The sequence below is a fragment of the Pygocentrus nattereri genome, chromosome 13 (genome assembly GCF_015220715.1).
Source record: "Pygocentrus nattereri isolate fPygNat1 chromosome 13, fPygNat1.pri, whole genome shotgun sequence".
In the NCBI taxonomy this organism is placed as follows: domain Eukaryota; kingdom Metazoa; phylum Chordata; class Actinopteri; order Characiformes; family Serrasalmidae; genus Pygocentrus; species Pygocentrus nattereri.
The window spans coordinates 20,753,644-20,776,789 of NC_051223.1; the positions used below are offsets into that span (position 1 = coordinate 20,753,644).

Below are 23,146 nucleotides of genomic sequence, written 5' to 3' on the forward strand. Positions count from 1 at the left end.
CCATCAGCTCCTCTCATTTTCTCTCCTCCGGTTTCTTTCTCTCTTTTTCTTGTTGTCTCTCCTCTTGCCTCTTTTTCTCTTTATCCTAAACTCTTCTTCTCTTTCTCCTTTCCCACCCTCTCTTTTTCTCAATTCACGTTTAATTCAATAAGCTTTTTTCTTTCTCATTTTCTCTCCCCCTCTCATGTCTTGCTTCTCTCTCTCCTCCTGTTTCTCTCTCTTTCTTGCTGTCTCCCTCTTCTCTTGCTACTCTTTCTCTCTATCCCCCCTTTTCTTCTCTCTTTCCCTTTCTCTCAATCTCTTTTCTTGTTTCTTTTTGTCTCTGTCTTTCTGTTTCTCTTTCTTGCTTCTCTTTCTGTCTTTACCTTTAGCCCTATCTTTCTCACTATCCCTCTCTCTCCCTCTGCTCTTTCTTCTCTCTTTCACTCTTTCCTCCTCTGTTTCTGTCTTCACGTTTCTCTCCTTTCTCTTTCTCTCATTGTCTTTTTCGTCCTGTGTCTTTCTCTCTTGTACTTGTTCTCTCTTCTCTTACCTCTTTATATCTAGCCCCTTTTTCTTCTTTTTATCCTCTTTCCCTCCCTCTCGTCTTTTTTAACAGATCGATTTCAGTTCAGTAAGCGTAACTTTCCCTCTCTCTCCTTCTCCAATCCTTCTCTTTTCGTACTCTGTATTTTTCTATTCCTCTCCCTTTCTCTGTCCCTCTTGCTTTTCTCTCTCTCTATCTCTTTCTTTTTTTCTCCTGTCTTTCTTTCCTGCTTTTCTTTCTTTAATTATCTCCTTCTCTCTCTCTCTCCCCCTTTTCTTGTTTCTTTCTCTTCAAATCTTTTCCTCTCTTGCTCTGTCTCTGTTTTTCTTTCTTGTTTCTCTTTCTCGGCCTTTGCTTCTCATTCTTGGTCTTTGCTTCTCTCTCCCTTTTCTTTCTCTCATTCTCGCTCTCCCTGTTTTCTTGCTTCTCTCCCTCCTCCTGTTTCTTTCTCTCTCTTCTCTTGCCTCTTTCTCTCTACCCCCCTTTTATTCTCGTCTTTTTCCTCTTTCCCTCCCTCTCTTCTTTTTTCTTAATTTTCTCAGCTCAGTAAGCTTTATTTTTTTCTTTCTCACTTTCTCTCTTCCTCCAACTCCTCTTCTCTTACACTCCTTTTCTCTCCTCCTCTTGCTTCTCTCTCTCTCTCTCTCTCTCTCTCCCTTTCTCTCTCCCATGAGTCCCTCTCTTCCCCCTGTTTCTCTCTTTAATTCTCTTTCCCTTTTTCTTTCCCTTTTCTCTTGTTTCACTCTCTGTCTCTCTCTCTCTCTCTCTCTCTCTCTCTCTCTCTTTTTCCCTCTCCCCCCACCTCTCTCTCTTCTGCTCAGTGTCAGAACTGCAGGGACTGATAAAGAGCTGAGTACTTGTGTTCTTTTCATCCGACCAGTCCCCCCTTTTTCACGGCACTGTAATATAATCTCATTTAAATTAAAATGAAACCCTAACACTTAATTGCTTTTTTGACAGAGGTGGTCTAAGGTTTTTAAATAGACTCTGGATTCACTAAGCCCGGGAAAGATCATTTTTGGTGGACACACTCGGCACAGAAAAGGAGAAATCAAGCACAGTGACAGGAAACCATCTGTTAGCTGATGAATTGTCGCCATGGAGGGTAGAAATTTTCCACGCCGGAGGAATCTGCATATATTAATGCAGTAGTTAAAACACAATCAGTATTAAAATAATAACTAATAATTCTGTCTGAGGTGCAGTAATGGGGGTGGCAGTGGGGGCCTCTGAAGTAGATACATTTCTCAGGGGTTTCAGTAGATAACAGACTGCTGCAAATATGCTGATAACATTCATGGAGCTGGATGTAGGATTTCTGAGTTAAAAAAACATTAGAGCTAATAACAAATCAGTCAGACCCATTACGCAACAGCTACTGACCGACATTTCCAGAGACGCCCTTCTGTCTCTAAAGCAGCTTTTAAATGTCTTCTTTCAAGCTCATCTCTAGTAAAAGTGCAGAAATACTATGAAAACACAGCAAACAGGCAGGGAGATGCTGATTCTACAAGTATTTATGTGCCTTTTGGGGAACAATTCTGCCCTGTGAAATGAATGCTGTACACTGTAAAAAAGTGATTTTGTGATTCAATCGAAAATAATATACTTCATGTGGTAACAAGCAGTTTAACAAGCTGTTTTCAAGCCAAATAAATTCCTTGTGTAACAAAAACAGTTCAGATGAACAAAAGCAATATTTTTCATCAATCCAAATCACTTCAAATCAACCTCTGCTCTATTTCTTATTTTTTCAGTGGAAACAGTTGCTGTAGAAGAGAAAAATCTAAGCGTTGACATATTAGTTGTTCTACACTCTGCCTCCGGTAATGCCCAACTGCATGCTCGACTGCTGCATATGTTCGATCACTTAGAGAGGAAACCCACCTGTTTACTGACAGTCCTTAAAGATGCCATATTCTGTTTTTCTTGGTCTTTTTTCCACTTATGATTCTTATGTAGCTGTACAAACCCAAAAAATCATGATGCTATTTAATGGTGAGCACAATTGTCACGATTGGCCCCTCCCAGTCCTGTCCATGTGCGTTTTGTTTTGCTTTAAGTCCTACCCCTTGTTTGGTAACTCCTCCCCTGATTGTTTTCACCTGACCCTCGTTTTCCCTGTGTATTTAAGCCCTGTGTTTGCCCTTTGTGTTTGCCGGTCTTTCTTTGAATCTCTGTGTTGTTTGATGTATCAGTGTTTATTCTGGATTGTTATGTCTGCCCCTCGATCTATCCGTGTTGGCTCTATGACCCTGGACTGTCTCGACCCTGATGTTGGATTTGCCCTTAATAAATTTTGCTTATCTCAGCACATGCGTCCGCTACCTCGCTCCCCGTTACAACAATACTATAATACTATTTGCCTTCTTCCTTTTACTTAGTTTCATTACTTCATCTTAACTTTATTTTAATATCACTTTATTTGTATAAGGTATATAGGCTGCTATAGGTTGGATAGGTAGATAGAATGTTTGCTTTGCCTTGTTTCAATCTATGGACCATATTTTCTCATATGAATGGGGAGTTCTTGCTGGTACATTAACAGTAGCCAAAGCTACTCCAGCTGTTAAACTACAATAAAGTGAATGACTGAAATGTTGCAAAAATGATGCAAATGAGGCTGCATTTCCATCAGCTCTGCAGAAGAGAATGAAACTCTCAATGTTGCATTTGTAAAAACACTTCTGAGAAGTATGAAACGATTTTAGAGTAACTTTAATGTTGAGCAATTTGTTGTTGCAGTTTTAATTTTATTATTTTATTCTGGGGACAGAATGCACTGGCAAACAAAACTGCTCAAATTCCTGCAGCAGGCACCTTATGTTCTTTTACTGTCTAATCACTGTTAAGTTTTTCTTCTTTGATAAAATAAAGTTACAGTTTTATTTCTCTGCCAGTCCACTGATACCTACTACCTTCTGACATGTTTTGTAGCTATGACCAGATACAAAACAAACACATGAGCAGCCAGACTTTTTAAATACTCATTTACAGTATTTATTATGTAAATGCATTTATATGATTTCAATTATTGCAAAAAATGTATCACCCTCAAGTAACCATACAACAAAGTTTGTGCAAAGTTTGGTGATTCTATTTGATATTTGCCAGTCTTTTTATTTGATATGTCAAAATATAAATAAACTACACAGCCAAAAGTATGCTAACATTTGTCCCTCTATGAGCACACTTTTATGAGCTTCTTGGACATCCCAATCCAAAACCATGGGCAATAATATTGAGTTGAAAACATATGATTGTCTAAAATGTCTTTGTATGTTGTAATATTAACAATACCCTTTACTGAACTTAAGAGGCCGAGCCCAAACCTTGAATATTATACCCCCTTTGTCAAACTATACTTTTGGCATTATGCATCTGGGTAGGTTGTGTCTGATTTTCAGAAGCTCCCAGTGCACAATTCTTGTGCTGACATTGCTTCAGTAGGCAGTTTGGAACTTGCCAGCACCATTCAGCGAGTTTGTGTGGTCTACCACTTTATGGCTGATGCTTCCATTTCAAAATAATAGCCCTTACAGTTGATGGGGCAAATCTATAAGGGCAGAAATTTCACAAAGTGACTTGTGGTAAAGGTTGCGTCCTATGACGGGCCATGTTTAAAGTCACATTTAAGCTTTCAGTATGACATATTTCTACTGCCAATTATTATCTATGGAGATTGCTTAGTTATGTGCTTGATTTTATACACCTGTCAGCAACAGATATGGCTGAAACACCAGAATTCAATAATTAGGAGGGGCGACCACACTTTTGGGCATATAATGTGCATTAATGGAAACCTAGCTAGTGTTTATAAACTACATCAAAAACTTTTATTAAAAAAAAGAGAGAAGGAAATTCATACAGATACAGCCTTTTCTTAAGATCTATAAATGCAAATATTATAAGACCCAGGCTATTTTAGAATACTAGTGTGCTGTGGGATGAACTGACTAAATGTATGAAATCTGAAGCTACAGCACACAGGCGGATGTGCTGGCATTACTATTTTAGTGCATTTTGCTCACTAGCCATTCTCTGTGTCTTTAATCCTTGGCGTGTGCAGAAAAACGAATGCCTTTTAAAACGGAGCATTGCTCGAAGAGACAAAAGGCTCAGGCAATGATCCAGTAGGTGTCTCTTATTGGCACTGCCTGTGCAGCATGACCATTGAAGCAGCTGCTGCCTGCGATTGCCCACAATAACAGCTGCATTCATCCATTTGTAATCGCCACGCTGTCACCAGCTGCACCCATGACATCATTAAACATGGGTGGCACATCCGTTATCCTGGTCTCTGCCATGTGGCCTGGCATGGAGCTGTCATAAAGCATACTGTACTATCTATGGCACCGGCATAATAGGGCACCTTTAGGAGAAAACTGCTGTGAGAATGGAAGCTCCCGTAACTGCAGTGAGGACAATGACACAACAGTCTATCAGGGGGGACATGAGGACTAAACCTGCCATGCGGGGAAACAATAGCTGTAGTGGATCAAATCCCGCATAATCCTCCCTTTAGTTTGAGCAAGAGATGAAAGCTTGCCTGAGTGCAGCTTACATAGCCTAATACCCCAGAGATAAATACCCAAATTAAAGACTGTCCCCTGAGCGAGCAAGTCATGAAATCTGTGTCTTCTGAGCCACTGGCTGCACAGCTGGACCCCTGCAAGATTGCAGCTTCTCCACACAGGAGGCTGACATAATCTGCAGCTCATGATCTGCACTCCCTACTATCCCAACTTTTGACCACCCATAGTGATATGTCATTTGCAAACAAGTTGGCCCTTTAAGGTGATCTTTGCTAGATTGTATATCTTTGCTGATTCTGTAACTCTCGCTGATAATTGATCAGTGTTCTGTAGGTCTAATGACAATAATCACATGCAATAAACCTTTGATCAAAATGCTCCCAGTGAAACATCCAAGATCAACATCCAACTTGTTATAGCGTTATGGTTTAAAGCTAAATATAGTAAGAATGATGAATGATGTTTATTTGAATTTTAGCTCTTGCATTGTTGTTTGTTATGATGCTGTACAATGTGCAGACTCTTTCTGTTTTACATGTATTTAAATAGCTGTTTACATAACAATTGGAAAAATAGCTATTTACCTGAACGCTGCTATATTAACATGTCATAGCAGATGTCTTAAGTTGTCATACACTTTCATGGCAGACTTTTCACATCCGGGGGCATCCGAATCAGATGCCCGAACCACCTCAGCTGGCTCCTCTCAATGCAGAGGAGTAGCAGCTCTACTCCGACTTCCTCCTGGATGGCCGAGCTCCTCATCCTATCAAATACAGTGTAGCCCGCCACCCTGTAGCCTGCCACTTGTATTCGCAATCTCATTCTTTCAGTCATTACCCACTGCTCATGACCATAGAAGACCAACTGGTAAACAGAGAGCTTTTCCTTATAGCTTAGCTCCCTCTTTACCACTACAGTCCGGTACAGTGACTGCATTACTGCTGCCGCCTGTCCCAGCCTGCGGCTGATCTCACGATCCCTCTTCCCATCACTCATGAACAAGACCCCAAGATACTTAAACTCCTCCACCTGGGGCAGGCCCTTTCCCCTTACCTGGAGTGGGCATGCCATGTCAGGCTAAGATCCCTCCCTGGATCGGGGCCTTGTCATGGCAGAAGGACTTATGTGGTCTAGAGATCTTCAGAGCTAAGTCGTCGGGAGCAATATGCTCCTGGTAGGGTCTCCCAGGGCAAATAGGTCTGGAGTGAAGACCCAGGCTAACACGATCCAAAAAACCCACCATGACAGAACACAGAACACCATGTACCCTGCCCGCGATAGGGTCACCATTACCTACCCCTGGGGCCAGGCCTGGGGGTAGAGTCCCCTGGCCAGCGCCTGGTGGCCGGGCAGCTCACGTAACCTGGCCGGGCTCAGCCCAAAGAAACAACGTGGGGGGACCATGTGGGCCCACCACCCTCAAAGTCCAGCATGGGGGAGCGGTGCAGTGCTGCACAGGCAGTGGGAGATTGCAAGGGGGCCCTTGGCGGCCTAGGCCCTTGCGGCAGAAACTGGTGTTATGTTGTTATTAATGGTAATTATAGATTTGACATGGTAGAACATTGGAATGTTTGATGTCATTAAACTTTATGCCATGTGTACCCTAGTTACTCGTCAAACACATGAAACTTGATGGCATCTGTCACGTGCATTACCAGTACTGTTATATGACATATATGTCATAATCTCATTTTTGGGGCCAGAAAAAATGCTAATTGCTAGCTTGGAAAAAAAAGAAAGATAGCAATGACACTGAATGGAAAGCTGTGTGGATGCTAGAAGAAGCCAGAATTCCCATCAATAATCCCCCCACCACCAAAACAAACAACATGGTGTCCAAGGTGGCATACTCAGAACAGTAAGCTTTTAATAGAGACTGACCTGCATTGTTTTTCTTTACCTTTTTGGTTGTAGTCAAAAGCTGAGCTGGAGGAGCCCATGCCAGGCAATGTGAAGGAACTTATTAAAGTATCTCCTTGATGTTGGTCAACATGGAGGCTAAAAAGTTGGCTGACTGACCATTTTTAACAGTACAGTGTGCAAAGACAGGTTCTGCAAGAAGCTCAGAGGACAAAAAAACCATGGGTAGCAGATAGAGCCCTGCCGGCCCTTGAGGGGTGATTCGTGGCTCATTTGGTGGGTTAAGTGAATAAAGATTCACTGACCCACAAACAAACACCGGGTGCGCCAGCGGAGCGAGAGCAAAACAAACAGTGTCCTCAACAGGGTGGAATAAAGACGCATTGAAAACATAATGGGCTATGAAGAATGCAAACCGTGTAATCTGACATGATATATTGGGCCCTGAGATTTCTCTTTATGAGCACTACACTGCAGCACACTGTTTTTGTTTTCATGGCAGGATTGTAAATCAAGCACATAATCTGGATTAACTGGCTCGTCTCTATCACTACTGTGTGGAAGGAATGGAAAAAACAGATTCTGAAGGATGCACCCACATCTGGTTCTAACAAAAGTGCAGGCAAACTCAAATTACTGTGCCTGGATTTGCTAAACAATGTCAGCGGGAGGGTGGAGGAAGTGCTAAGGAGGAGATAGAGGAGGTGTAGCTATGGAGATCAAGGTACTGCCAGCAAAGAAAGCTCCACCTCTGGTAACCATAGATAGAGGGCAGTGAATGTTCTCATTGAAAAAAATCAGATACGGCAAAGCAGAATGTGAGACGCAGTGCCAGAGCCTGCTGGAGGAGCTACAGCATGATTCTATTACCAGCCACTCAGCAGGGTCGGTGACTTCAAACAGCCGTAAATGGAAGTTTAGGTTTCTATCTCATCCACTGTAAAAGATCACTCCATAAGAGGAAAACCATTCATAGGCCTCTCACAGAAAGAGCCTCTTCTTAGATTCATGCTGGATGTCTCTGCTCCTTTTGCTCACTCCTATCCTCTCTGCCTCCCACTGTGCTTTTATAGCAATACAATAGCTCAGAGAAATTCCCACCTCAGCAACACCTGATTTTTAAACTACTGTTTTGTCTGGCTTTTAAAACCCTTGCAGTCTTGGGTCATATAACTGACTGATTGGCCTTGAATGATGCCAGCTTGCGATTTCCTAAATTGCATTGACAGATCAAACACTCTGAGGACAGATAAATCAGTGATATGTCCATGAACTTCATTCAAAGTCCACTACAAAGTGTCCCTCTTAATCTATTTCTAACCGCCCCCTTACTAATCAACCGAAGTTCTTCTAATGGTGAAAATAACGAATGATTTTAGCATCGACCTTAAATTAGCAAGATAATTACTGCCTTTCTTTGCATTCTGTTCATGTGACAGAAAGACAAATCCTTTCCTGAGAAATGCTCACACGCTTCCAGGTTTTCCGAATCGTGAACTGTCGGAATCCTATCAGTCCATAGATTTACCGCCAAGGATAGAGAAAATGCATTTCGAGAAAAGACATAAAATGCCTCATTTAAACAGTCAGATGTCTGGTGTACTACAGAGAAAACAGCATGCAAATGCTTATGATTAAAAACTAGAGTTTTTTTCGTGAGTCAGCCGTATTGTAAAGTAATGGTAATTTCAGCACTTAAATTGAGGCCTAATTAACTTTTTTAAGTATTTGATTTGGGAAATGGAGAAGGAACCCCTTCCAGGGGAAAAGATGTTCTATTTCAGTTTGGTTTCAAATAAACCGTTCTTTTTCGTCTTTGACACAAAAGTTTACAGAGCTGGCAGGAGGGCACCAAGTTGTTTTTATTCTAGCCTCGGTAATGTGGGTGCGTGAATTTCTAGGGTAAAACGGCTGTTTTTTCAGAAAATCAGTGATGTAAGATGAGCAAACATACTTGGATCAGACAGGATGGAATCCGTCTTAGGAACAAACTGGTCACAGCGAAGTCCACGGTAACCCTCTTTACACCTACAAGAGAAGAGAAAGCATTATCCATTATCCAGAGAGAGACTGAGTAGGTGTTGCACTACAAAAAAAGGATGCCTTAACAAGTGTAAATATCTCAGATGTGGGCAATACATCTAGCATTCTTCTTTCAGAGGGAAATGATCTTTCTTGCCACTTTACATGCAGATAATTCAGCCTAGCTATTCAAGCTATTGTTGCTTATTTCAAGTAATCTTATCGAGGGAAATTATCTCATCTAATCGGCAAGTAATTTCACTTATTACATGCATTTATGTCTTAAATAGCACGCTCTTTCTTCCTCTTCCCCTTTTTTGTGTGTACATGTGCATGTGACAGGGCATTCTTTATAATGAAGCAAGGTTAGGCTGAGTGCAAGGAACTTGAATGCACTGGTGGTAAACACTAAGCGGGATGTGAAAATGCATGAAAAGCGAAGGGATAAGAGTGAGCGAGTGAGGAGAGGAAGGAGAAGGATGGCTAGGCGGGTTTGGCCAGAGCTCTGTGGTGCCTGCACTTGCACAGATAACACAGACTCGACACTAATGTCACTTCCCTGAGGAGCTATGGGGCTGGGTGGGTGTGAGAGGCGTTTGATTGGGCTCTTACTGAGAGATCCATGAGAGACAGAGGCGCCCATGCTACAGCAGCAATGCACGCTGAGTGAATAAGCAGGGGGACTACAGAGACTACTAGCTGTCCTCCAGCAATCTCTTGGACTCTGCAGCTGTGTGAGAGATATTTAGCACTTCCTAATTCCCTCAACCACCCTCCCCTTCTCCTTCCCCTTCTCCGGTTCTTCCAGCCCTTGCTGAGCCCTCCAGCTGTTGGACTTCTGTCTGTAAACATGTAAAAACAGTTGCGCCAGTGCTGTGGCAGTACAGTCACCACTATTTGCCTACAAATCAGGACATTTTTTTGTCCTTTTAAAGCAGCATTAAAAATCCACTCCCTTGTGCCTTTGCATGAAATCACCCACAAACCTTGATGATCACAGGCCTCCTTGGCACGGCACTAATGCACGCTAGTGACAATACTCACCAGCGATCAAAAGAATAAGCTCACAGATGTCAAGCCTAAAAATATGACCCAGCAGAATGAACTTGCGAGTTTGAGCCGAAAAGTGCCATGACAGAATTTATGCTCTTTCATCTGGCTTCATTTCTCGTAATTTCCCGAGCAGGCTGGCTGACAGGCAATCGGCCGACTGTGCAGAAGCCTGTCTGTGCGTCTGGCTTGGAGTGGGGTGACTGGTGGGTATGAATGAAAACAGCCAGTGCATGCAGCCAGCATAGGAATAAATGATCCCACTGTGTAATTACAGTCACAGAAAGTGACATTACATCAGCAAGCGTAAAACAGGTGAGTCTGATGAGGCTCTGTCTCATCCCTCCTTCATCTGCAGCCCAGACTGCCTTGTTAACACTGAGTCACATGTTAATGGAAAGACAAGGTAATGGCCCTTTTATGAATGTGAAAATAAACCATACACTGGTAGATAAACCATACACTTTTCATAAGTACAGAAGTAAATGATAGAAAAGGGACTCAGAACACACTGAAATACATATGCATTATGTACTATTTTGATGTTTTAAATTAAGTTTTTGTATTAAGATTAAATACATATCAAATGCATTTTTTAAAACAAAAAAGCCCTCAAATGCACTTAAGTTGACTGAAGTATTTAATTTGTAGACATAACTGTTATATTTATAATATATTTTAAATATAGTACTAGCTGTACTGATACACTTCTTGAGTTATACTCCAACTAAAATGCCCTTAAATGAATTTTTAATTTCAATATCATTACAATTGAATACTTATTACTAAAATACATTAAACAAATAAAACATACTCTTAAGTATATTTTTATAAAACATATAAATATAATGAAATATAAATATAACTTAGGTTTCCTCTCACAGTCCAAAAACACACTGTCAGGCCAATTGGACATGCCACATTGCCCCTAGGTGGAAGTGAATGCATATGCCTGTATGTGTGCTCTGCGATGGACTGGTGACCTGCCCAGGGTTTTTTCTGCCTTGAATGCTGGGATCCATCCAGGCTCCAGCACTGCACCCATACACCCCAAAATATCTCCTAAATAGTAACTTTACAGGACTGGGCCAAAAAAATTAATTACTTTCAATGTAAGTTAAAATAAAAATGGATTTTTGAGCATTTCTATTAGTCTATTCATCATAAATGTTTCACCCAATATAAAGGCAGATGCTGTGCGCAAATTATATAGAAAAATAAAAATCAGCAAAAAACAGACATGCATGTTTTTCTTTGGACAGTAATAATATTTAAATAATGTTGAAATGCTTTCCATCCCTGCAAGTGAATTTCTGTTCTAAATTAGAACAACATGTGCTGCAGTAAAGTATTAAAGCAAATTAAGACATAAAATCTTGTACACTTCCAAAATATTTTAAATGTATACTCTTGGGCCTACCAATATTCATATTTGACTGCAAGTTAGTTTGTGTTATATCACAACTAAAATGCAATTAAAAAGTACTAAAAGCATACTTTTAAAGCCATTGCTTTATAATATACTAAATAATACACTTACGTTGATGACAATTATATATGTCTTTGTTTCAGTGCTTCAGTGTATTAAGAAATACAGTTATAAAAGTGCATTGATGTTACTGAATAATAAAATATAATGTAAATGAGCTAATAAATGTACATCACAAATCTACATTAAACATAATAAATATAAAAAGCAAAGTATATTTTAGTTGTATTTCCATAAAATACATTCAATAAAAAAATTACTTTCAGTAATCAGTTTCTTGTGGAGCCCTGCTGATGACTGTATAAATAAAAATAATGCGTGGCCACGCCTTATTAACACGTGGGAACAACTAACCAAAATATCATAAAACTAGTGAGAGAACATGTAAATGTAGCATTTTAAATGTGATATAAGCAAAAATCCTGTTTTCCTGCACAATAACTACAAACAGAGACTCAATATAAGTCTATTTCTCTCTTCCAGTCTTTTGGTAAGACTATATTGTTAGCAATCTCAGATTTATAATGTTACACTTCATACTCAAATTTAGTACTACAAATGCTTTCAAATGCCTTAGCAAAATCCTTGAAGTCAGACAATATAAGAGGAAGCTACCTTTTGAAACAAGTGAAAAAGTCATGATTTCATATCAACAAAACAACCTGATAATGGACTTTTTATGCTTGTTTTGTGCCATAAATGACTTAAGCAACACCAAAACTGTCACCATCAGATAAACAGTAGATAAAGCTTTTATCTTTGAGACAGAAAACAAACTCTTTGTTCAGATTGTTTGATTCAGATCAGTTTCTGTCTATCCTTCTACTGTGAGAGGAGAATGCTGTGAGTCTGAAAGGGTGTGTAGATGTCAAGGAGGACTACTTGGATTGTGAGAAGCTTTAAAAGGAGATTTTTTAAAAACCCACTAAATGATCCCACTTGGTCTCTGTAATGTCGCTATTATTTCATAGAATGGCAGCTCTAATTATTCAACTTGCGCAATGTTCATTTTTAGCTAGTAATTGTTTGTGAAGCTTGTGGGCTGATATTCTGTATAGTGACTTATAAATCAAAACATACTGGCCTAGTTAATAATTGTCCTTGACAGGATTTGAACAAACAAACACATGATTATAAGCGCACAGCCACATACATGCTGATTACAGAAGACTGGCTCCACAGCAGACTGGATTTCATGTTAGTCACAGTTGCAGGCAAATTTTCTCCATGCAATTTACAGGAGTGTAGGAGGACTAAACTAAGGTACATTATGGAGTGATTTCCTAGGGAATTGTGTCTTTTAGTAAAAAAGTACTACACTAATTATAATTATCCATCCATCCATTTTCTAAGCCGCTTCTCCCTCAGGGTCGTGGCGGGGGGGTGCTGGAGCCTATCCCAGTGGTCATCGGGCGGAAGGCAGGATACACCCAGGACAGGTCGCCAGTCCATCGCAGGACAGACAGACAGACACAGAGAGTCACACACTCACACCCAGGGGCAATTTAGCATGTGCAATTGGCCTGACTGCATGACTTTGGACTGTGGGAGGAAACCGGAGAACCCAGAGGAAACCCACGCAGACACGAGGAGAACATGCAAACTCCACACAGAGAGGACCCTGGTCGCCCGGCTGGGGAATCGAACCCAGGCCCTCCTCGCTGTGATGCGACAGCGCTACCCACCACCCCACTGTGCCCCCTTAATAATAATAATAACAATAACAATAATAATAATAATAATAATTATTATTATTATTAATAATAATAATATACTAATTATTATTATTATTAATATACTAATTATTATTATTATTATTATTTCAGTTAAATAGATTTTAAACTTTCAGGAGGAAACTACACCACATACCATTAATATATGTATATATATTAGCACTAAAAAGCAGAGAACCTTTTTTGATACTATATAGAACCATTTTTGCTAAGAGTGTCTTTTGAATTCAGGACAGTCATCATTCATCCAAGGCTTGACTTGATATTCAGCTTTATCAGAGCAGAACACTGACAGGGATAACTGAAAAATTCTCCTCCAGGCTGATATATATATAACACGCAGTAAAATCAGTAAAACAAATCAGTACAGGGGTTGTACCCACAGAGATTAATTACAGGTCAAATTATCAGAAGATGTGTTTTCATCAGTCACATGTCTCAGAGCTATGTGACCTGAGATGAGCCTACATATTATTACCAAAAGGCCATTTACGCATGCCATTGTGAAATGTATGCAAATGTTAAATGTGACTTTAGATTTTTTTCTCAACAATGTACATTTATAATTACAGGACAATTCTAGATACCACTATAGCACTTAATGTGGACTCACTGGAAGTTATTAAGAAGAAGATGAAGAAACAAATGTAGAAAAATTTGAACAGTTCTGCCCATCTTCTCCATGGTGTGAGAACCTTCAGCCCCCACCTAATTCCACCAAGGTGCTCAAGGAGATCGTTTCTGCCTCTAAATTTAGGCTCTACAATGCTCAGCATCTCCTCTCAGCATGCTATGCTAACCCCTGCCTATCAGAACAAACAGCAAAACAGAATCTATCTACACTCTTTGTTCAAGAGTTTTAAGAGGTCTGCTCATCCAACATTTCTTTTAAATTGAATGTTTTAAAAGGAGTTTGCCCTGTCTTTGCTGCAGTTTACTAAACTAAACTAAATGTACAGCATTGCTGTGAGGAGCCACAAGAGCATTAGTGAAGTCAGGGGCCAATGTTGGATGATTAGTACTGGATCACAAAAGCCATCCAACTCAGCCAAGAAGTACTGGAAGGTGCTCCATCACTCCAGAGAAGGCATTTCACTGCTCCACAGCCCAAATGTAGCTGAATTCTCTGAGTAGGAGGAGTACCTGAATACTTTGGATATATAGTGTATCTGTCTTCATATGTCTCTAATCATCATCTCCTCACATTTAAAATCTTGAATTCAACACTCTGCTGTGAGATTAGAGCAAAGGCATTTAAAAAAAGAAGAAATTACATGATAAATACTGAACTTTTCCTCTGAAATCCTCTTGAAAAGCAGACTATTCACCCAAAACCACATCCTGGTCAAGTTTCTGTGCAAAGCCAGATTAGTACTTCAAGCTCTTCATGAAGTTGCTAAGAAGGATATTCATAAGGATCCTAATTTTATGCAGGATTTTTCTAAGAGCCTTTTAAGAACTTTTGCCTTAGAAGAAGAATTGAGATATGTGCATGCATGCCTGAGCATACGAGAGTGTAAACAAGGTTATAAATGCATGTGTGCATGTGCCTTCATGAGTATTTATTATCATAAATTAATGTGCATTTTGGTCTCATTAATTGCGCCCCCTGTTGGTTAATTTACTCCATAGAGACAAATGGAGGGAGAGAGAGAGGTTTAGGAGGGGATGAGAAAGGAGGAGGAGGAGTGCTTGGATATATTTCCCCTGTCTGAGAAAGGCAGGGGCAGTGAGCATGACTCTGGATTTAATTAACACTCAGCTCTTTAATTAACGGTGAGAAAATGGACGTGAAGCTGGTAGGAGACAGAGGGGGGGCGGTGTGGGTGGGTGTGCGTGCACACAGGGGGCTAAAGGTGGGAGTTTGGAGGGATACACTCCTCCTCGCTGACTAATAGCACCCACATGCCAGGCTGAACACACACAACACAGCTGACAACCACACACAGTTGTGTAACATGGTCTTTGTTGCATATTTCTAGTCATACTGAGATTGAATAGAGATACACCCAAGCCCAACCTTAAAGGGGCATTACAACCTAAATCAGGGGTTGGCAACCCAAATGTTAAGAAGAGCCATTTTGTCCTCTCAACAAAAAACAAACCACCTTGAGAGCCGCATTTTTATTTATCTATTTTTTTTTTATTTTAACCAATTTAATTATCTCTAATTCCACCCACTAGCTAGTTAGGACACCCCCAGTCACACGATACTACCAACGCTAGGAGGTTGAAGGCTACCACAGGCTTCCTCCGAGTCCTGTGAAACCAGCCACCGCTTCTTTTTGAACTGCTGCTCACGCAATGCCAAGCGCCAGATCTGCTATGTCCGCTAACAGACGCATGTACTGACTAGTATCATATTGAATGATGGGGGGAGAAGGGGGGCATCCTACCCACCCAGAGAGAGCGAGGCCAATTGTTTTCTTTTGGACTCCCGGCTACGGATGGCTGTGGCATCACCAGGGATCGAACTTGCGATCTCCTGATGACAGGGCCAACGCCATCTGGGCAATAAATGTATGTCTCAGTAAGTGCTAATGTGCTAAAAATATAAGCAAAAATGCAAACTTACTGTACTCTGCTTTAAGCATTAGCTCAGCTAAAGCCACTTTTTCCTATCTTCAGCAGGTCACTCTCGCAAAAGAAGAATAGCTTCTTGTAAAATGTCTCTCAATGTTAGGTTGTTTCTGAGGCTGAGGTCAGCTGCTGCACTATTTAAGGTGGAATAGAAAAATTCTCGTTGCAGGTTAAACATATCAGTAAACCGGCTGAATGCTTGTAAATGCAAATAAGTCAATTAATCTCCAAATTAACAATGTTCTTAAATCTTAAATTATTCAATGTCTTACATTTTTCTCTTTTTCTTTTCATTAGCTGTCACTCGCTAAAGAAGACTGTTGTCTGCTCACCAACCTTCAGGTTTAAAGGGTGAATTAGCAGGTATAGGCTACATTAACTCCAGCATTTAATAGCATTTAGTGTTAAAACTGTTAGAATGATCAACAAAGCTTTATTTAACTGAAAATAAGGATTATTTTTTACCTTTTTTATTTTTTAAGGATCATTTGTTTACCTAAAAATCTATTTCTGCTGTGGAGCCACAACAGGGCAGTAAAAGCCACATGCGGCTCCGGACACCCCTGGTCTAAAGCTAGCACAGAATACATTAACTGTTATGTCATGTGGAAGTCGGTGGAGCAGCAGCCTCTCCTTCAGCTTCATTTGTTTGACATTGGTCCATCACTTTGATTTCTGTATAATTTTCATGTTTTTGTTCAATACAGTACCCAACATGCAATGTGCAAAATCATTACACAACCAATGGGAATCCATCTGATGCTCAATAAATCATAACTTCTAGCCACTGATCTCTAAACTAATGAGTACATCTGTTAGCTGGCATTAGCGATGTACCACTAAGCTCAGTTGGCCAACAAACACTTTTCTTTGTTAACCCTTCAGACCCCAACAGAATTCTAGAACAATCTTGTGAAATCCTGACAATTCTCAAAGGACTAATAAATAATAAATAATAAACCTAGAAGAAAACCAAGGAACACAATCAAGGACTGAAGGGACTATCACTACAGGTAATGTAACTGAAAACACATCAACAAAAATAACAGTTCCTGGAAATAATAATGAATAAGGACATGACAAAAAACTGACAACAGCAATGATGCTGAAGATCACTACTTCACAATGGAAGTGATTTTAGGCAATGAACAATCATGTCACATTCCAGTAATGTTAGCTAAAGACAGAAAGCAGCCAGACGTCCTTCTACAATTTCACAAACCCCTCCATTTCTTTCAAAAGACTGAAGCAAGATAGGTCAGTGAGATATTAAATATAATTTAATATAAATATATTATAAAGATATTAAAATGACAAAACATATAAACAAAGAGAAACATTTTTTTAGATTTTGTTTCAGCTGAGTGCATGTTTTGATTAACAAACAAAAGACCTATGTAAATACAGTATGTGATAAAGGTCACTGTGGTTATTCAATATTTTCTGGCTGTCTGTGGCCATTACAGTGAAATGCAGAGTGGTTGGCAGAGACTGCTGTTGGTTCCAGAGGGTAAAATGAATAATTCTGTTGAAGAAATAGTCAAATAGTGAAAAAAAACCAAATAGACACATACTAAAGTATCCACTTTCAAGAAATGGGGTGTCTTCCTAGTCTTTAAACCAGGAGATCTCTCTTTAGAGACTAATGTGGCTCTACTGAGGAGAGTAAGCATGTTTACAATAGATGGAGCAGAGGTTAGATGAAATGTCCTCAGTAAATCACAGGAAATCATTAGGCTGTTTTAAGCTTGTATGGTCAGAAAGCACTTTTTACTCATGGGCATCAGCCAAATGTCCCTATGTTGTCAAAATGTTAACATTTGTTGGGTTATTTAATATAACAATTGCATATACAAGCACCAATGTTGGTATTATTATGTTGTGAGTATTATCCTTGATCTGAGTGATACACAAGCTGAATATTGCACACCTAAACGTAGCCTTAACCTAACCTCCATAACCAAAAGCACATTGTGTATAGTATTTTTTTTTGGTTTACCAAATACCCTCCAAATGTTTATACTCATGTCATACCATGGAAATATTTGGTCTTTATAAAGACCTTTATACTTGCACAAACACAGACACACAGACACTGATAACATACACGGAGATCTCAGGGTCTCTCTCCTGCAACACACACACGTCTCCTGCTCTCCCTCCATTACTGCAGGCCGAATGGCCCTGACACATCTCCTCACTGTTATTGATGGGCTCAAAGCGTGTGATGAGCCTCGACTCCAGACCAATCCCCCCCCTCCCCTCTCTATCTTTCTCTCTCTCTTTCCATCCCTCCCTCTCTCTGAAAACAGGCTCCTTCAGAAAGTCTGTCTATCCTCTTATCACACAACCAATACATATTCATATCTGCCAGTGCAGCCCTGTTTAAGACGAGGAGGGAAGTGGGTGATTTATTTACTGAACGACATTGACTGATGTCCACCGCAGCACTCCGCTGTTTCCATGTGAGTGCGCTATGCCGTGTAACTATGCTCCTTATATTCAGCTGGGAAACAAACAGTGGCTTTTTAAATCTCATTCCGGGCAGATTTTGTGTCTGTAAAGGCAACAAAAAAAGCATACAGATAATGCACTGCCTGCATAATCGAGTCTTCTTCCGGGAGCCACACACTCTTCCAGTGATGATGTCAGACTCAGTGCCTTCCACCTTTCACATGCTTTTTTCAAACATGACAAAAGGCCTAGCTTTAAAGAAGTAAACCTATTAAAATGGTAATCACAAGTGAGTAGATAAGCCTTCCTTAAGCTTTTATTTCAAGAAGTACAAATATATATATATATAACAGAAAGTTTTTCTGAAGAAATATACCATTGTAAGCACATAGGCTCCAGCCATGACACATTGCTGAGAAACTTGGGGTCATCAAAGCCAGCACAAACAGACATGCTAACAGTTTTTTCCCTTCAAGCTGTGGCCCTCATTAACTAAACTCCCTACCCTCCCCACCCCTTACTGTGGCCCACAGCTCTATTGTAACTCGACACCACTCTGTTTAAAATAGATCATCTGTTCCATAATTTATGCATTACTGTACAAATATCCATTACAAGTTGTCAAGTCAAAGGTTATTTATATACCAATTTTTACAACAGGCGTTGTCACAAAGCAGCTCTACAGAAAATCCAGGTCCAAGTCCCCATGAGCAAGCCAGTGGTGACAGTGGCAAAGAAAAACTCCCTAAGAGCAAGAGGAAGAACCAAGACTCAAAAAGGGAAACCCGTCCTCTTATGGTCAACACAAAATAGCAAAACAATAACATAAGAGCAATATGAGGAGAGAACGAGGTTTGATCATTTGTATAAAATATTAAAATAGATAAAGGGGGAAAGACAGCCTGCCATTGACACAAATATTTAGATTAGGCAATGACAACTGATGCCTACCATTAGAGGCCTATCAGAGCGACAGTGAGAAACAGATCTGCGAATCAATGATACCAGTGAAAACCAGTAACTACTGTTAAAAACATGGTTCACAGAGAACCATGAATTGCAGTGCCTACTGTTACAAGCCTGTAATGATGATCTGTTAAAATGAACATGAGAAGCCCTCAGAGTATTGCAAGGCAGGTGATGCAACATCTTTAAGTAAATAGTTCGAGTCTGTGCATGCAGCAGTGTCATCAGAAGTTTCAGTGGAATGCATTATATGTCCATTCATCTGCTTTTGGGTCTTTTCTTTTTCCTTTATTCAGTATGTCATATGTTCGCTTGAATATTTGTTAATATTATTGATATTTGTCTGGTCTGTTTAGTAAACTCTAGAAAAAGTTCTATACAATACAAAGAAGCCTTCTTGAGTTGTAACAATGGGAAGCCTTTTGGTGCTATATTGAACATATTTTAAAAAAAAATCTTCATACAAAACCATATACAACAGGTTCTCCATTATGGAATATTTTATCAATGCAAATAACCATTTAAGCTTTCAAATGCTTCTTTGTCACTGTTCTATATATAACCATTGCTTTTACAACAGAACGTTTGAGGAAATTCATACAAATTTCTTGTATGTTTAACGCATACTCTAAAAAACGTTCCTAAATGGCTCTCAGCTTGGTTGTATGGTTCTAGGAAAATCCTGTAATTGGTGTAGAACATTTTTTTAAAATATTCCTTAAAAAGGTTCTTGAAGCCCAGTCTCATTTACAAAAATGGTTCTTTAAAGAATTATCCTTTGTAAAGTCCTTTAAAGATGGAAGTTTTTTGCATCTCAGCCCTGAGGAGCCTCTAGACAGTCCTCATTTGTCCTTCATCCAGAAATTATAGAGTATTTTCCTGACAGTCTGGTGCAGACTGACATAATTAAAAACCAGAAGATGCTTTTGAAGTGGGCAAAAGTCATTACATTCACATTAACCCACTCAGGTCAACAATGTCATTTGTGACATCAAAGGACATCTTAAGTAAAAGAATAAATCTAGAGAAACGCTGTATTATAGGAAGGAAGAGTAGCTTTGTGCTGTTCCAATGAGGGCTCTGGTGTGATCACATCCCTTTCAGAAGCTTATAATCCATAAGCTTGCAATCCAACCAATTTAAGGCTGTGTTGCTGACTTGTTGACAAATCAGAGGCTGAGTTCCAGACTTGTCGACCAGTCAGAGGCTGAGTTCCTGACTTGTCGACTAATCAGAAGCTGAGTTCTTGACTTGACGACCAATCAGAGGCTGAGTTTCTGATTTGTCGACCAATTTGAGGCTGTGTTACTGACTTGTTGACAAATCAGAGACTGTGTTCCTGATGTGGTGACCAATCAGAGGCTGCATACCCATCTGGGCAAATAAAAGTTAGTTTCTATATTAGTTTCATATTTATTCTTTCATGTACAATGTCCTCTGATGTCATGTATGACATAGATCTGAGAGGGTTAAAAATTGCCAGAAAAGCACAGAATGAACATGAATGGAATGGTGTGGTATGACGAATCATGCTTTACATGAGCAATACTAACAAGGTTAAAAAGATTTCATGTTGACTTTTGAGTGTACTTGACTAAACAAAACTGGCCGTGGTTCTGATTCTTATATCTCATAGTCGTGGCTGTCATGTGAATTGTAGGCATTGTGCCACAGAACTGTTGCTGTTGAGTCTATTGGCTCATCTGAGGATCAGCAGCTGTTTGAAGGCTGCGGGTGAGAGATGGAGAGAGTGAGAGATGTAGGGAGAGAGAAAAGAGTGCAGCCCAGCCTCTCCTCTGACTCACCACTATGTTACCATGGTGCAGATTCAAGGCGCAGGTGCTGTTCAAAGACATTAAGATAAAGGGAAAAAAAGGCATTCAAGTTGCTGTAAATAAAGACAGGAAGAAGGAGGGGTTCTCTTCTAACCCAGACACACCACTGCACACTGTAAGTCCCAAAGAGCCAGCCAGATGAGTCTAGGCTGCTTCTCACGCTCTTCAGACCATAAAGAACTGCTGACGATTGTCACACGTTTTAAAGCTCTTGTCCAGCGCAGTGTTTTTTGTCAATGTCAAAACAAAACTTTGTATCTCTGAAATGGAAACTTTACAGAAGAGAGAAAAACTTTATATGTAGATTTTAGACTGTTTCCATTGGTCTATTCATCATGACATGTTTATACAAATTAAAGGGTAACTGGCATTATCAAATAAAATTTCAAACGACAACAATGATACGTTTATAGACATTGCACCAATGACTGATATTATCAAACATTATGATAATACTTGCTAATTGCTATGATAAATAATAATAATAATGATTAGTTAGCTTATTCTTAAGAAACAGCCTAAAGATGTGTAAAGTCTACATGCTAAATATATTAAAGGGCACTAGGAACAGTTGGTTCCACCAGCTCCTGATTTCAGAGGCATCTTTGGATTTTTTTAACAATTCTTTTAGCAAGCAAATTGTAAAATTCCAACATTACATCATCCAAAATGAAACAATTTCTGGGCAATTTGTACATTGTGAGGCCCTTTATTTACAAATGCCTGCAGTTTGAATTACCTAATGGACTACAATTAGAGAAATTTACCTTTATCACAGATCGCATGACCACACTGACTGGATGGCTTGGGTAGTTTATAAATGTTGCTCAACAGTGCACACTCGGATAACTGAATACTAACTTCCATGAGCACTTAAATTCAACAAAATATTGAAACGAAGATGTAGACACAGGCACACGCAAAACAAACAAGCGACTATGATTTTTTATGTATTCTTACAAGATTAATTCATCGTAGTATGTACAATATTGTTATGTTATACTTCATTATATGTTACATAAACAACACAGCACTGTCTAATTAATACACAGATATACTTTGAGCAATTTTGGTAAGACTATAACAGAGATTATCAACCTGACAAAGAATACTGGAGTAAATGCAAATAGATGCGTTGGCCCGTGGGTAATGGTGGACCCAGTTAACCAGAGGTTTCTACTATTGCTCATTTTTATAGTTTCTGTTATGATATAAATAAATATTAACTTCTATGATAAGTTCTACTTATCTGCCTGTAACCTGCCCCCACATCCCCCATCTCCTAAAACAGAGCAGGCAACTGCTGACAAGTTTGTGTCAGAAAGCCTGAGTGCCAAACTGTAAATATGTTGCAGTAAAGTAAAATAGTATCTATAGCTATTGCAATTAGCCAGTGAACAGTCATCCATAACAAGCACTAGCTGATAAAGTATCAGGAATTGACTCAGTGAAGCAAGTAAGCATGACCGTTTCACTGACAGAGAAAATGTTAGCATGTCTTCTTTTTTCTGGTGCAACTGAAGACATGAGAACAGGTGAGTTCACCAAGGCAGGTAGCTAACAGATGTTCCAATTTCCACTCAACCATTCGTTGAGCAGTTTCAGTGAAAATGACAGTAAATAATATATTACTTAAATATTTTTTGCTTTTCTCTTTTGAATGTCTCATTTTGAGGTTGTTGTAATCCTACTTTAAGATTATTTAACTCTATTTGAGACATTTTTACTTGTTTGAGTTTGTAAGTCTCATCATTATCTCATCACATTGGCAGATATTTTTGCTTGTTTTAAGAAAATTACAACATTATGTAAAGCATGTAAAACTGTTTACAAATAAGTGAAATAATCTTAAAATAAGCTTAGAGCAACTCCAAAATTAGACATATTAGATATACAGACTAGATTTATGTTATCATTTCACTTGCCAAGAGATCATTTTTTGCAGTGAAAACTCTTTTATCCATAAATGCATACCAATCAGTCTAATAGAGAAATACAACAAAAAACAAATTTTCTTTCCTCTGTTTGATTTTTTTTTGGGAGGGGGCCGGCGTACTTTACTGGACCAGGGGGGCAATATTTGGATCTAAATG

The 23,146-nt window shown here is 39.4% G+C and overlaps 1 protein-coding gene across 2 annotated transcripts in view; it reads right to left on the bottom strand.

The window, feature by feature from the left end:
* Positions 1 to 23,146, bottom strand: part of nrg3b (neuregulin 3b) — a 219,602-nt gene that overhangs the window by 19,979 nt on the left and 176,477 nt on the right. For both annotated transcript variants that reach the window (XM_037544476.1, XM_017695964.2), the window contains exon 3: positions 8,879 to 8,952. In XM_037544476.1, coding sequence (XP_037400373.1) covers positions 8,879 to 8,952 — 74 coding nt within the window. The remainder of the gene's footprint in view (positions 1 to 8,878; positions 8,953 to 23,146) is intronic.